The sequence below is a fragment of the Sander vitreus genome, chromosome 2 (assembly GCF_031162955.1).
Source record: "Sander vitreus isolate 19-12246 chromosome 2, sanVit1, whole genome shotgun sequence".
NCBI lineage: Eukaryota > Metazoa > Chordata > Actinopteri > Perciformes > Percidae > Sander > Sander vitreus.
In genome coordinates, this window is record NC_135856.1 from 24,344,912 (window position 1) to 24,359,990 (window position 15,079).

Sequence of the window (15,079 nt, forward strand, 5' to 3'; positions counted from 1 at the left end):
ATTATCCATATGAGCTAATGGGACTTACAGAGGCTTAAAAGGTCCAGATCAGGCTGGCTGAGACTTAAACATCTGTATCTATAATGTGCTGGCAAGAATCACAATCATCCTCCACCTTCATATCCACAAAGCAAAAGATGTAGTCGTAAACCAGGCTTTTTATCAAACCGGCCACGTTGTTTAATAGTGTATAAAAATGTACATTCATGAACACTTCCGACTGCAGGCAGTATTCAACAGTAAAACACTGCTGTCAGAAACAAATTATTCTAACTTCTTACTTAAGCATTATCTAGAAAGTAGTGTCTATGGGTAACAAGCTGCTACAGCCAAACACATAGTCTCACAAAACAATTTAAGAAATATGGAATTACAACGTGCCCCTTCTAAAGCCAAGGCTTTCATGAAAGACTTAAACATTAGCCCATACATTCAGTAATCCTTCAATGATTGACCCAAAAAGGGGAGTGTGGACATGTGTGTGTTATGTAACAGAGTCCCAGGTGGATGCAGGACATAATGGAAACAGTGACTGGATATAAAAAAAACAGTTAAATTCCACTGGCTCCATCGGCTCAGTAGAGTCTGTGCTTCTTCAGTGTGAAAGTCTACAGGAATGTGAGAGGAAATGGATCCAGTCGAGTATTAGATCCTACTGATCTGTTTAATGTGACATTACTGAATAAGTAATAAAGGAGGTGATTGGCAGGACAACAACAGAACAACTAAAGGAAAAGTAGAAGAATGAATTCTACTGTAAAGTGTAAAAGAGGATGAACATGAATTAACAGTCAGCATTACCACTGGAGCATCCACACTAAACCGGCTCCATTTAAAGAAGCATCTTTATTTCTTTGTGTTGGCCCTCCATCCGCACTAAGCTGGTGTTTTTTCTGTAGATTCAGGTGATAATTGTCTGTAGGTTTGTTGCTACTGTACCAGCAACTCATTTTGAATATCAATATAGCCGACAATTGCTGACCGTGGACGAAGAATAGGAAATGTAGCCATTTTCCTATTCCTCAGGTGTATTTGTGTGGAGATCTTTGCGAGGGCTGCATGCATGTCATTCCCCAAAGCCGGTTTAGTGTGGACATAGTCCAAACAAAACTGTAAACATTTTCATGCTGTAAGCTTTTCATGCCATACATAATCCCATGCTTGTAGCATCTAATTCATTTAATGAAAAACCTGACCATGCATGTGAATGCATTTTATCTGTCAGGCAATGCATAGCTCCCTTCCTGTCCACAAAAACTGGCCCTCTTTTAACTTACGTAAACCATCTAATTCTGCACCCTCATGTTATTTCTTCGGTTTCATATCATGAGCAGATTCAGTGCCATTCCAGTCTATTTAACAGCCAGTAATGTTTGAAATTCTACAGATAATCTTGGCACAAAGACTTGTTGACATATTTTAAGCTGGCTTGACAAGTGTAGGAAGTTTGTCTACAGTATGTGCATACTGCCAGAATTTGGTGGTGACAACTGCTATTGCCAGCTGTATTTAGCAGCAGTGTGAACATAGATATGAATCCTCCCCTTCCGACAGTCAGCAGGGAGTGATCATCAGCGCCATGTGTTGTAACAACTTGTATATCAGCAGCAGTTTCAGTAGGGCAGTGGGTGACATCACTTCTGCTTGTGGCAAGCTATGATTGTCAAATGTAAGGACAGAAATATCTACCTTGTGTTTGGTTATTTTCTCTGACGACAGGAATATTTAGTCGTTAAAATAGAAGTTCTAAATGAAGGTCTCACAAAAACAGAAACAGAAACCGCTACATTTAGAAATTCAGAAATCTCAGCGTAACGTGTGCATACATATTCCGACTCTTCAAACATGACCATGAAGTTAAAGATCTACGATTCAAGTTTTCAAGGGATAATAACGTGTACCCAATTCTGAAGTTGAAAAAATGCTGATGGGAATTCACACCAATTGTAATGGGACTCAAAAGAAATTGCTGATATAGGCTCCTTTATGTGCTGTGTATCACATTACATCAGAAAAACTTACTTCTGGAATATGTTAGCAGTGATCTCCTACCAAGAAATCAATCAATCTGCACACATATTATTAATAATAATTAATGCAGCAATCTGGCGTCTGTTGCTCCTGTGCTCATAGTGTGTCCAGCAGCAGGTTTACTGTAGGTTGCCAGTGAGGAGAAACTAACTCCGACAACTCAGCAGTTATTGTATGTGTATTTCAGATGCTAGGTTTGGGGATGTGAAAAGATTACGTCTGACAAAAACTGGGTCACCACAATGTACGAGCTGCTGTCTGATCGCAATGGCAGTCAAGGTGTGACTGCTAGAAAACGAGCAAGCAACACGTCCACAGATAAAGGGACAAATCTGTTTTTTGGTCAGTAAAGACAGAATTGTGTGTTTTTGTGCTGCTATGTTGTATTGCCCATTTGCCCATCTTCTGAGAAGTCACTTCCTTCAGGGGGCCAAAGACGTGGCAAATCTCTGGGGGGGGGGGGGGGGTGCGCTTTCGTCCTCTTTCTCGCTTTCTCGCTTCCTCTTTCTTGGTGAATTATGCTTGTCAGATTCGATTGACTCAGGATTTGGCCCAATTACATTCCTGCTCCATGGACAGGTCTACTTCAGACATGCCTACCTCCTCGCCCATGATGATAGAAGTCTCTGAACCACTGCTGAGCTGGTGCTCACCTGGGGGGAGGGGAGGGGGTGCAAATCATTACTTGACAGGAAAAAATATTCTTTAGTAAAGTCCTTTGGAGAAGGTTGAATTCTTTGGGTTAATGCCATTAACACTTACAAATTTCCCCACATTTCAGCAATAAATCAGGTCTTTGTCTGGGACCCTGATAGACACATAGTAAATGGCTGACTCTGGAAAGAATGATAGCTGCAATACCATTATCAACAGCGCTCATTATTCAGGCTGAAGACGCAACACAATCGGCTCTCCATCACTCCCGACCCACAGCAGCAGAAATTGTGACAGATCAGCTTGTTCATCTAATGCTAACTGCCTGTCAGTGACATTGCCTCTGTTAGCTCAATAGTGCGGCAAATCACATCTAATTTACATACAAATACGTCGAGCTGATCTACTGCCTGTCAAGCACACAAAAGTAAACATAACTCTTTGTGTTACCAGCTTCTGCTGAGTGCCTTAAAGAACAGTCTCTTCTTTAGGGCAAATTGAAAAATATTTATTTTTAGTATACTGTTTTATTAATGTTTAGTATTTAGCTGAATAAATACTAGACTTTTATTTTTGTAGTAGTGCCAACACATACAAAGTGAATCTATTTCTCTGCTCTGGAAGCTGGATGCTGGTTTTGACAAAATAACAATCCAAAGAACATCCCAAAAGACATTTAGTTTACTGTCATGAAAGACAACGAAAAGCAACATATCTTCACATTTGAGAAGCCAGAGCCAGCAAATGTTTGGCAATTTTGCTTTAAAAAAATGACAAAAACAATAAATCAATTATCAGAATAGTTGGAGAGTAATTGTTTTTTTTTCAATCAACTAATCTTTGCAGCTGTACTTGTTACTTTAGGCTAGAAAGTTAAAAGGGACATCAACATTAAACATGTCACTCAACTCTTCTGCAATATAACTTATTATAACGTATTATTCTCCATGGAGTTTCAGCTATCTTGCCTTCATCAGAGTGGTGTCTAACATTTTCTTTAGGTTTCTTCATAGATAGCTTTAAGTATTAATCAGCCATGTGACTTATAAAGACAAGGTATTCAAAACAACACTACAATCATCTCATCAAAATTGTTTTGTTTTCTTAATGGCTAAACAGGTTCAATTGCCATTTTTCAATACAAAGAAAAACTAATTCAGTAATCTTTCAAAACCCAGTATGCTCAAATCTCCACTTATGAATATCACTACTGTATCTAATAGCATAGTGACTATAGCTGGCCTCAATAAATCCCTTCTTTAAATGAATACACATTGATGTGTGAAAACATGTTAGATACAAGAGTTTTCTTTACTGCGCAGGGAACAAAGATGCAAGCAAGGAGTAAAAAGAAAATGTGTGTTTGGCTTACAACTGTCAGTCCATCACTATTGGTTGTCAGGAGTGAGTCTCCTCATACAGTAAGTGTGTGTGTGGATACTGTTGGAGCTAGCCTGATGTGCTGAGCAGCAGGACTTTGGCACTCGTTACTCAGACACTTCATCTTTTCTTTACTGTTCCACTCTGCTCCTCCAGGCCTTTAAACACTGTATACAAGTTTAATTATAAACCCTACGCTGACAGTAACCAGACATCTGAGTCGTCAAAAAAAACTGCAGGCTCAACAATAAAACCACTGGGAAGTGTAATTACATCAAGCTGGAATTGTTTTTAAATTTACAGAACAGGGTGGCATTAAATCCATGCATGATCCATAAATGTCCTGCTGAATTTCTTGTTACATAGATTTACTGATTTGGCGTGAAAATGAGGATAAATGTTTTTGTCTCTTTTTTGTTCTTTATATATAAAAATAAAACTAATAAATAATACCTGTTAACCTGTTTAACCCCTGTTTATTTCTTCATCCAGCGAAAGACTTTTAAAACTCTGGCTACATCTCTGTTCTGGGGAAATGTTTTGGCTTCAGCCTCCAAATGGCAGAAACAACACATGTATGAGCATGTGCTCACGCTGTAGAACGCTGATAGCTAGCAGATGTTTAATAGTCGTTAGTTAAAGTAACAGCCCTTAGGTGTTTGAAGAAGGGCCTAAAATATACAGCATACTTCAACATAACATATATGTTAGTGTTTGTGGGTTAGATCTGTCTTTCTGAAAATGGAACACTATTCTTACCCTCCTGTGTTGCCCAGGAGGATCTGAATTGGGGAACACTGACCAGGTGGCTGCTTGGCCTGATTTAGGCTTCAGAATAAACAATTCAACCCATAAATGACAAGAAAAAAGGAACCAGAACCAGCACTTTCACTGTAAATCTCAAATGGTGCAGTTTACTGTGTAAAATAATCGAGAAACAAAGAAATGGACAGATATGTAATGTTGAGCATGTGGCGATATTTTGTCTGGATTGAATGTCCCAATTTATGGGACATATGTCAAAATCCCTTTTCACAGACTGTCCTTAAAAATGTATAATGTCTGTACTTACTGCTGGCGATAATGTGTCTCTCCCCTGCCTGAGGTTCTAGCTCTTCATCAGGATGGAGCTGCTGTAAGTATATCGATCTTCCGGCTGGATCCAGAACCACCGAGCTCTCGTTAAAGGTGATTTCACTCGCTCCGCTGATGGGGTTGGTGGGTGCACCCTCGACAGATGTCTCATAGTCTGGAGGAACGTCATCTGAACAGTCTGCGTTGAGCTGGAACGTGCCAAAGATCTTGTCTTTAGAGGCAATCATGCATGTTATCAGTGTTCAATTCTTGTGTTTTGCACTTTAGAGTTAGATTAATCTTGGGCAAAAGTTGCCAAAACAAACCAAAAGGACCTTACTGGGATTCCCAAGGCTTTGAGGATGTTCATTTTACACATGGGACACGTCCGGTGGTCCTGTAACCACGGGTCTACACAGTGCTTATGGAAGACATGCCTGACCAAACAAGAACACAGTGCACAAATAAACCATTTGAAAACAAATGACTGCTAAAATACAGGGCACAGTTAAATGTGTAGATATCGGCAGCTATGGTGCATGTGCTGACTTTATGCCTTCGACAAATTGAGAGACCTACAGTATGTACGACAAAGATCAAGCACACAAACTTTACCTGCATGGTAGTATCCTCACAACATCATTAGGCTTATAACCTTCGATGCAAACTGCACAGTTGTCAAAGTCTGACTCAGTCTCCTAAAACAAAGAAATAAACAAAAAGACAGACCAATGCATTCTCAAATATATCTATATACCAAATAAAATAAGTACTGTATAATTCAAATATTGTCCTTCACTCGGAGAAACACATTTTAGTAAATGTATGTGTAGCTTACTTTTGAATTTACTGAATAGCCAAACATGCTTTGAGGATTATGGGAGATGTACGGTTTGCAGTGTATGGAATATCATTTACCTTGTCTCCTTTCCTAATGGTGCGCAATTGTAGCTTACTGATGGCCTTTTTGGCAGCATCTCCCAAACGCCTCTGTAGATATACAAAAACGTTATTACTGACACAACCAGTGGGTTTTTAATACTGGACAGTCAGTCAACAGTCAGTGACTCAGCAGTGTGCAGGCATCTCATTGGTATGTTGCAATGACTAGAAATGGGGATCAAGTGTACAAACTGTACACCAGTTACCTTTAATACAACGTGACTTTAAAACTAAGAGATCAAGTCATTTGACAAAGTATCCAAGTTCAACTCTTCATGGTTGTAAAAAAGCTACCAGGATAGGACAAGAGTTAAAGGGAGCTGGACGCTTTGGTAGTGTACAAATGTGTCTGAAGATGTATTTTTGGACAGTAATAGGATTATTTGACCTGAAAAAATATTTTTGAAAGGTTTTCCAGTTTTTTGGGCTGCCTTGGAAATGGATTAATAGCAGATATGTTCAATCTGGCTGAAATCATAAATCAACATAATTCAAAGTGAAAACACAAACAATAGTTGTCACGGCACCGACTCCTATCATAACAAGCACAATGATGAATTTTTATTACAGACGTCAGGAAAACGTCAGAGACGGCCATTCACAATAAAAAGAAGGCAATAGCAAGTATTTGCTCAAAGGGCCAGTGAGCTGAGTTGGTTGATGGTTCATTGGTTTGCTACTTCTCTGTTCGGCCAGCTGTCAGGCTAATTCTGGCCTCTCCTTTAAAGCCTCACAGAGCCGACACCAGATGGGAAAACGCATGGGCCAATGTCAAGAGAGAGACCACAGCACTGCACCACTGCCTGTATCCATTTTAGACAGAAATACATCAGCTCATAGAGGCGTACTATGATCAAACAAAGTGCACAGTCATACCTGATTGCGGTCTCGTGCATTAGCATAACGGAACCTCTGGATGTAGTAGAAGACGAGCCAGGCGAGGGAGATTATCATGAGTACGATGAAGGAGATGGAGACAAACACTACCGATGTTCTGCTCACATACTTCTGCAGGTTGCGGGTTCCTATGGTGATGTACAACGTGACTGGGATGTTCTGCTCCAGCAAGGCCAAAATCTCACGACCTTTAGGCTCTGGGATCATGATGGCCACAACTTCGCCTGTACCTGCACACACATACAACACAGAAAGTACCAGTTTAGATGTTTAGGAGAGGAATCAAGTCTATGCAGTAGCTACCACCTACTAAAGACATTGCCTCAGTTTCATTCAGGAGTTTTAACAACTGGAGAGCAGTTTAAACTCTACTATTACATACATATTATACATGATGAATAGTAGACTATATTTTAGACATATTCAAATATGTTTTTTTAGCCAAAAAACATTAAATAAAATAAAAACATCATAAAGGAATGTTGTATTTCTTTCCACAGAATTATATCTGGTTTGGAGAAATAGCACTTAGTGAAATTTAACTAGGAACAAATATAACTTAACAGTGGTTTTGAAATGCAAATAAGCTTGTAATGCATTTTGCATAATGTCTAATGCTGCAACGATTAATTGATTTGTCGATCAACATAAAATGAATCTGCAACAATTTCGATAATTGTCATTTGAGAACAAAAATACCAATAATTTGCAATTTCCAACTTCTTCACTTTTCTTTGTCACACATGACAGTAAACTATTAAAATATTAATTTTATCATTCATTAATTTTGTTATTAATCGATTCATGTTTTGTAAATATTGTCACAAAAAAGCAACAACTGTCGATCACAATTTTCCCAGAGCCAAAGGACACGCCTTCAAATGTCTTGTTTTGTAACAGTTACCTGTTACCTATGTTCTTCATGCCTCGTGGCTTATAAGGCCTTAGTCTAAAATGTAAAGATATTCAGATTACAATGATACAAAACAGAGAAAAGAAGCAAATCCTGACATTTGAGAAGCTAAAACTAGTTAAATCATTTTTTGCTGAATAAGTTTGACTTTAGACAATTAGAAGATTACCAAAATAGCTTTTTCTGTTGATAAATCAATACATTTATCAGCTAATTAGTTCAGCTCTAATGTACAAAAAGATTTTTGTTTTAAGTTTACCAATCACACAGATTATACGTATAGATGCCCCGATGCAAATATTCTTTCCTGGTATTTGCTTCTCATAGAAGTATTGGTATTAGTGAATAAGTAACCAAAAACTGCAGTACAGAGAAACAAAGGAGGACTTGTTGTAACAAAGATATGTTGAGGTAATTTAAAAAGGGTGTCACCATTACATAATGTAGTTTGACAGTTTTTTTTTTTTTTTTCTTAAAAAAAACAATAAGATTGTTGTTTGTCATTTTTGCCTTTATTTGCCTGTTGCATTGGAGATCATGAAGTGTATACATGTTGCATAATGTTATGGGACAAATATCAGTCAATATGTTGATTTCTAGCTATCAAATATTATATATCTGTTCCTGTCGCTAAAAAATCAAGCATTGCTCAGGCTCTATTCTTTTTATTTGAAGGTGTCTGTAATGAGGGAAGGACACATGGGACATCATGCTTAAATAACACAATAAGGGTATAACAAGGCTCTCCTCTCTCAGCAGCAGGTTGATAATTCCAGGAACTGCATCAACAGCCTGAATACTGTTACATCATATTCCTTCTGTTGCCTGTTTATGACTGTGGCTGCATGGAGTTATGTTATGTTAATTTGTTATGGGTATGGTAGAAATGGGTGCGAAGCATTTCATTTGTACAATCCTCTTCAAAAACAGCCAGATCCACAGCCACACAGTAATCCAGCTGGCAGTATTGACACAAAGGTTTATCCATGTATTACGGTGGCTGCTATCTCAAAATGAGTTTATGTTAGAGCTTCTAAAGCAAACCCTGCTACAAACAATGACTGAGAAAACAAAAGATTATGTTGACAACAAACAGACGGTGATACGCTGCTGACACCGCTGTGTATTCACACTGTCAGGCCACTAGCTTTCACATCTTTCTCACTGACATAAAAAATTAAACAAATGAACATGTGGCTAAAAGACATATTCAGAGTTTTAAAATAGGCTGACCAAAAAATATATTACCTGTTTTCCCCAATAATACAAGTTAATTGTCAAGACTGACAACATAATTGAATCTGTTCACTGTTTTGTAAACCTTTTTTTTCATGTGTGTAACCTCAGATATATACACTCCTGACCTGCAGATGAATGGTTTTATTAAGCATGACCATATGGTGCGGAGGGAAAATCACTGCTATGTAACATTTGCCTTTGTAAACACAAGATAACCATTTTATCTCATGTCAACAGGCAAATGATTTCAAGAATAAAACTGTTGCTTACAGACTTGGTAGACTTTTGAAAATGCCTGTGTATGGCCACCTTCAGCTTCATAGCCAGCAGAAATAAGGAAAGGCATAACAAGGCATATAAGATTTGCCTAAGCCTTGACTCTTATCTCCTTCTACTGTTCACTGTGACGCAGTCAGAGGAGCGGACAAAAATAGCTGCTTCTAAAATAGGAGGGCAATGTCTGAGGCTGAGGTTGAACTTGTGAAAAGATCTGTGTTTTCAGATCCACTTGGCCTAAATGCGGAAGCAAAGAGGAATAAATACTGAATGGGTTAATTCAGTGGACACCATCCTGTTCCACGCTGGGAATTTCATGTCTTCAAGAGGCTTTTGGTCTGCTGAAGAGAGGATAACACTTAGGTACAGATTACCACAGAATTAACTGGTAAACGCTTTATTAACAACCATGTACTAATCTGAACCTGACAGTTACATAAAGTTGGCGTCGCTGTGGCTTATTCATGCAGGTATATCAAAAAAGCTTCAGAGTCAGTGACTGAAGGAATAGTTTTGACATTTTGGGAAATACACTTGTTCGCATTCTTGACAAGAGTTAAATGAGAAGGTTGATAGCACTTTCATATCTGTACAGTAAACATGAAGCTGAAGCCAGCAGGCGGTTAGCTTAGCTTAGTTTAGCATAAAGACTGGAAACGAGGAAACCGCTAGCTTGGTTCTGTCCAACGGTAACAAAGTTCAGCAGCTCTAAAGGTAATTAATGAACACAAAAATGACATCCTAAACTATTACTTGGTGCTAAGCAGTTGCCAGGCAACCAGTGGAGACTCCAGGAAGGCAAAGAAATAGTCTGGAACGCAGCCCGCCATAAAACAGCTAAATGTAATATTTATACTTTGTTTTTGAACAAATTAAATAAATGAACGAGAGATGCTGGTAGAGCTACCAGGTAGGCAATGGTTTTTTTTAACCTTTGGAAAGAGCCAAGCTATCCGTTTCCCCTTCTTCCAGTCGTTGTGTTAAGCTAAGTAACACAGTGATTTAGGATAAACCCCACACTTTCAGAGTTGATTAACCTGCAGTATCTGACCTGGCAGTATCAGGAGTTTAATACCACTCAGCCTTGAGATGGAAGGGTTAAATAAAGCCAGGCCTTGAGAAGCTTCTGGCTCTGGCAACTGTGGATTTTACAGCCCAGCTGTGTTAGCGCTGGACAAGAAAGTGCTCCATTCTTTCTTTGGCAGCGTAACATTGAGTCTACACATTAAGACCTGTTCATTTGTCACAGTTCTCTGTTACCTTCCTCTTTGCTAAATATTTTGGCATCACACCTCTCCTGGCTGATGTTTCTGTCTCTTGGAGTGTCTCAGTTTATATTAATGTCATGGCTTAAAGCAGGGAAGGACCTGCTTTTTTTTTTTTTATCCATGTGAAATTGTGTATGTAACCACCTAGTGAATGCAAGCTTACATTTACCCTCTTTTTAGCTTTGCTTTGGTCTCCACTAACTCCTGAGACAAGTCACTGAATTTAAATAAAATATTTAGAGGTTTTGCATACGATTTACATTATCTACTCATCTTGACAGGTGCCTGTGACACTTCTATACAAAAGGATGTTTTAGTTAAAAACATGTCATAATCAATTAGACCCTTAGGTCGTCAGGTGTGTTTTTTGTTCGAACATCTGTTTCTGCACAGATCCTTTTGTCCAACAGCCTTCATGCATTGTGCTGTTGTCTGGCACAGGCATAGTGGTCTGATCAGCCACACCTTTATGAAAACTAGCAAGAAGCTAAGAGCCCATTTCCAATGGAAATACAAGTCAAGTGGGAAAAAAGGCTCTGCATACTGTTGAAGGCCTTAACCTCGTAACTTTCATTCTCACAAATAATACATCTAATCGGTTCAGGGTGACTACTAAAAAATATATAATTTATAATAACAATGATAACTGTTTAGCAAGCTTGGAAGCAGAGAGGGGATTTCTGGCACAGCTTCACATGGAGAGGGGAAAGACGTCTAAAGCGGTCAAAACTTCAGCAACAATTTGTATAGAATAACTTTATTGTAAGTCTGATGTGTGTCGGCTTGTGGCCTTCATCAGGGACGCTTGGGTCTTACTATAACGTTTTTTTTTATACACTATAAGTGTTGCTGGAGTTTTGACCTCTCCATCGAGCCTGAAAGAAAAAAGCTTTATTCCAACTCTAGGACAGCTTTAGAGCTATTACTAAATTAGATGAGTGGCACTATGAAAAGGGAAACTACTTCACAAAGCAGAACCAACATTCAAGCCTCTGTGTCAGCAGGTGTGTGTGTGCATATGAACAAAAAACAGATGATCTATGACTTCCAGGATCATCTAACAAATAGAAAAATTCCCCAACATTATCTAATCGTATTCACTGCAAACAAATGACTCTGCTGGTACCATTATCCAATCATATCAGCTTGCACTGCCTCCAGCAAACTAGGGAAATGAATGTGACACTCTTTTGAAGAACCGTCTGTGTTTTCAAGATGTTTTGCATACATTGTGTCAAAAGGTGTGTTAGCTGGGTTTGTTGTTTACACATAGTTTATTCCTTTCAGTTCTTCAATGATTGCTTTGGTGGTGTATTGACTGTGCTTAAAGTCAAAAGATGGGTTTGTAATGTTCTTCAGCTTTGTCTTGAGCAGTAATGGACCTGTGAGTTTACAGCATGTGCTTGTCTGCAACATTTTAAATTGCATTTTTGATCACCCTCTCAACGTTACATGTTTGCCGTCTGTGGGCTTCTTGACACATATCGTGACAAGCATTTTCCTGTTTGTTGTGAAAACCTCGTAATCATGTATTGCTTAGAAATAAATCAGAGGGCGCTCTGGCAGTTCACCTGGTTGAGCATTGGCCCCAAATACGAATGCTCAGTCCTTACTGCAGTAGCCCGGGTTTGACTCTGAGCAGCAGCCCTTTGTTGCTAGTCGTCTCCACTCTCTCCCTCCTTTCCTGTCTTCAGCTATTCTGTCAAATAAAGGCCAAAAGAGCCCCAAAAAAAAATCTTTAAAAAGTAAATAAATCAGGAGCACTAATGGAACAATAACTGCCTCTGCAGTTACAGTATAGCAGGTAAACTCCACCAGAGGAAACTAGACACATGGCAGTGCTGCTATGAAATGATAAATATTTGGTATTCTTCTTTAATGACATTGGGCTCAACTCTTAGCATTTGTGAGTGCTTTGATTAGCATTGTGTTGAAAAGACAACCAATTTCCAATTCTTTGCTACTGTCTTTGTGCTTCACCTGTGTAGTTTTCTTGATTATTATTCTTTTTCTTTATATTATTATATCATAATAACAACGCATAAGGATAGTTTTAAGTGACTATTTGAGACGGCATTCTATGGTATATAGCCGGGTATTATTGGCCCTCAATGCTGTTTTGGCACCGACCGATATGTGTCTGTGGCACCGAATATCAAGCAGTATCAAGTACCAAAAGCTGGCATTAGATATGTTGTCAGATTTGTAATCTTGTTAAATTAGTCTTTAATCAGATAGTTCTTGATTTTCATCAACATTTTCAACCTTCAACCTGACAAAAAAAACTCTATTGTTTTGGTATCTGCACTGGAACTCAGGTATCAAAGTGTCACTTATATCAAAAAGGTGGTATATATATTGAGCCTGCAATGGTTGCACAGGGCACACAATGGTCAATAGTCCACATTTGAGAAAAAAACTTCAGCAAGACCTACAGACAGTTAGAAAATCCAGCAGATCATTGGAAGATGGCAATCGGTCCATCTGCTTGGGGATCCAGTGCACTTTTCTACTTTACCTCGAAACTAATTGGTTACTGAGCTGATTGCAGAGATGCAGAACAGCTCTGGGACTTCAGCAGGGGGAATGAAATCCATTAATCTTGATCAAAGGTGCCCAACAAGCAGCGAATTAATGGCATTTGTACCTTCAGGCCTCCATCACACCACTGAACAGTCAGTTATCATGATGGAAAAGACGGGTTGACAGGTTGTCTCTTACCTGGATGGGGCATTGTTATGGTGTCGTTGGCACTGCTGGAGAACACATTGTATATGACAACTGCAGAGGCGTTATAGTTTGCAACGTTACGGATCTTCTCTCGGTATGTACAGTTCCCCGCAGCTACCAGCGCCACCCAGGCGGTGTTGTAAGAGACATGGGGGAACCTGACGTTTGGGTCGCACGCTTGTCTGTCCTGCAGGACGGACGGCACCAGGACCAGACCTCTGGCTTCTTTCTTGGGCGACTGCTCGCCATACCGACCGCATTCGGTTTTCTCTGTCTTGACCTCCGAAGTAATGGGGTCCAGATAGGTGATGTTGACAAAAGCGGTGTACCATTCCTCTTTCTCTGCGACCGTGAAGTCCAGGCATAGCAAGTGCACGAAACAAAACGACAGCAGCCACGTCGAGAGAGCCAGACTGCGGCAAGCTCGGATGAGGGACGGTGCCATTGTACAGCGGCTGGTTTGGGATGGATGGTCCGGGGTCTCCTTCTCAGTGGAAAGCTCGCACCACGTCCCTTCCTTTTACAGGAGGTACCAAAAAACATTAACCTTGCATAAGAGCCAGAGCCAGACACCTGCCTTCATAGACAAGGGAAGAGTGTGTAAGCCAGGCTACGTGCTCGAGTCTACTATACACCACCACCTGCAGGAGAAGACGACTGTGTGTGTGTGTGTGTGTGTGTGTGTGTGTGTGTGTGTGTGTGTGTGTGTGTTGTTGTTCACCGTCAGCTGTTTCCTGTCCTCGTTCGAGATTGGCTCATGTGGAGAAACTAAAACATCTACGTCATAAATCATGTAATCCACTGCCAGAGAAATCAATCAAATGAACCAAGCATTAGAGTCACATGAACAGTTTCCGTACTAATTATGAACGGTTTGCATTGCATTTTGTCAAAAGCAAAGAATATAACATATGAACTAATCATGAATCTAGCCGATTAATTATACTATTGTGTTAATGTTTTTACATTATGAATGAATAGTTACATTTTAAAATGAAATTTCAAAAATATTTTTTAAAAGGTTTTAAAATTGTATTTTGTGTTATTAATATTACTTATATGTGTTATTCCATTACATCTGACAATTCAATTTACATATGTTTTGTCTTTCTGCATGACAAATTTATGCAACATCTTGTTAAATCTTAATCAGCTTTCTAGAGAGACACTTGAAACCAGCAGAAGTTGGGATGAGCCCAGTAAGTCCAGGGTTATTATAGTAACCTAAGACATTGGTTTGCTTAAGTGAAATAGTTTTCAATGTCTTTAAAATAACAAATAGGCTAACAACTTTGCTACGGAAGAGGATTAGGGCCCCATGTGAAACAAAAAAATGTAGATTTAAAAAAAAAGTCAGAATTCTGACTTTTTCTCAGAATTCTGACTTTAAACTCAGAATTCAAATACATTTTTTCATATGCGGCCCTAATCCTCTTCCGTAGGCTACTTTTCACAGGGCTGCTTTCCTCACTGTGTTGCTTTCATGTATCAATACTGCAACTGCGCTAACATCTGGTAATGTGAAGTTATTTAATAGGGAAATGAATAATCTAGAAAGTTCAACGTACACGAAATGTGTTTATTAGTAATTGAATTGTAAAGTATAGGAAATAATATATATTTAACATTTGTGAGATAACCTGCTTGTAACACATATACAGCAGTAACGTTAGTA

General features: G+C 39.1%; 1 protein-coding gene across 1 annotated transcript; it reads right to left on the reverse strand.

The window, feature by feature from the left end:
• Positions 1-138: 138 nt before the first annotated feature.
• On the reverse strand, positions 139-14,071 carry rnf150a (ring finger protein 150a). Its single transcript, XM_078262366.1, has 7 exons — positions 13,396-14,071; positions 6,958-7,208; positions 6,058-6,129; positions 5,755-5,837; positions 5,480-5,576; positions 5,138-5,348; positions 139-2,684 (listed from the first exon to the last, which is right to left on the reverse strand). The coding sequence occupies exons 1-7, from the start codon at positions 13,847-13,849 to the stop codon at positions 2,572-2,574; spliced, it is 1,281 nt and encodes a 426-aa protein (XP_078118492.1). The 5' UTR covers positions 13,850-14,071; the 3' UTR covers positions 139-2,571.
• Positions 14,072-15,079: the final 1,008 nt, after the last annotated feature.

Bases quoted from the DNA above. Each gene is read 5' to 3' on its own strand.
- rnf150a (XM_078262366.1), bottom strand. From the start codon at position 13,849: ATGGCACCGTCCCTCATCCGAGCTTGCCGCAGTCTGGCTCTCTCGACG. The intron at 5,577-5,754 runs GTAAAGTTTGTG...TTGTTTGGTCAG, and splicing joins GTGAGGATACTACCATGCAG to GCATGTCTTCCATAAGCACT. The intron at 5,349-5,479 runs GTAAGGTCCTTT...GGCACGTTCCAG, and splicing joins TCAAAGCCTTGGGAATCCCA to CTCAACGCAGACTGTTCAGA.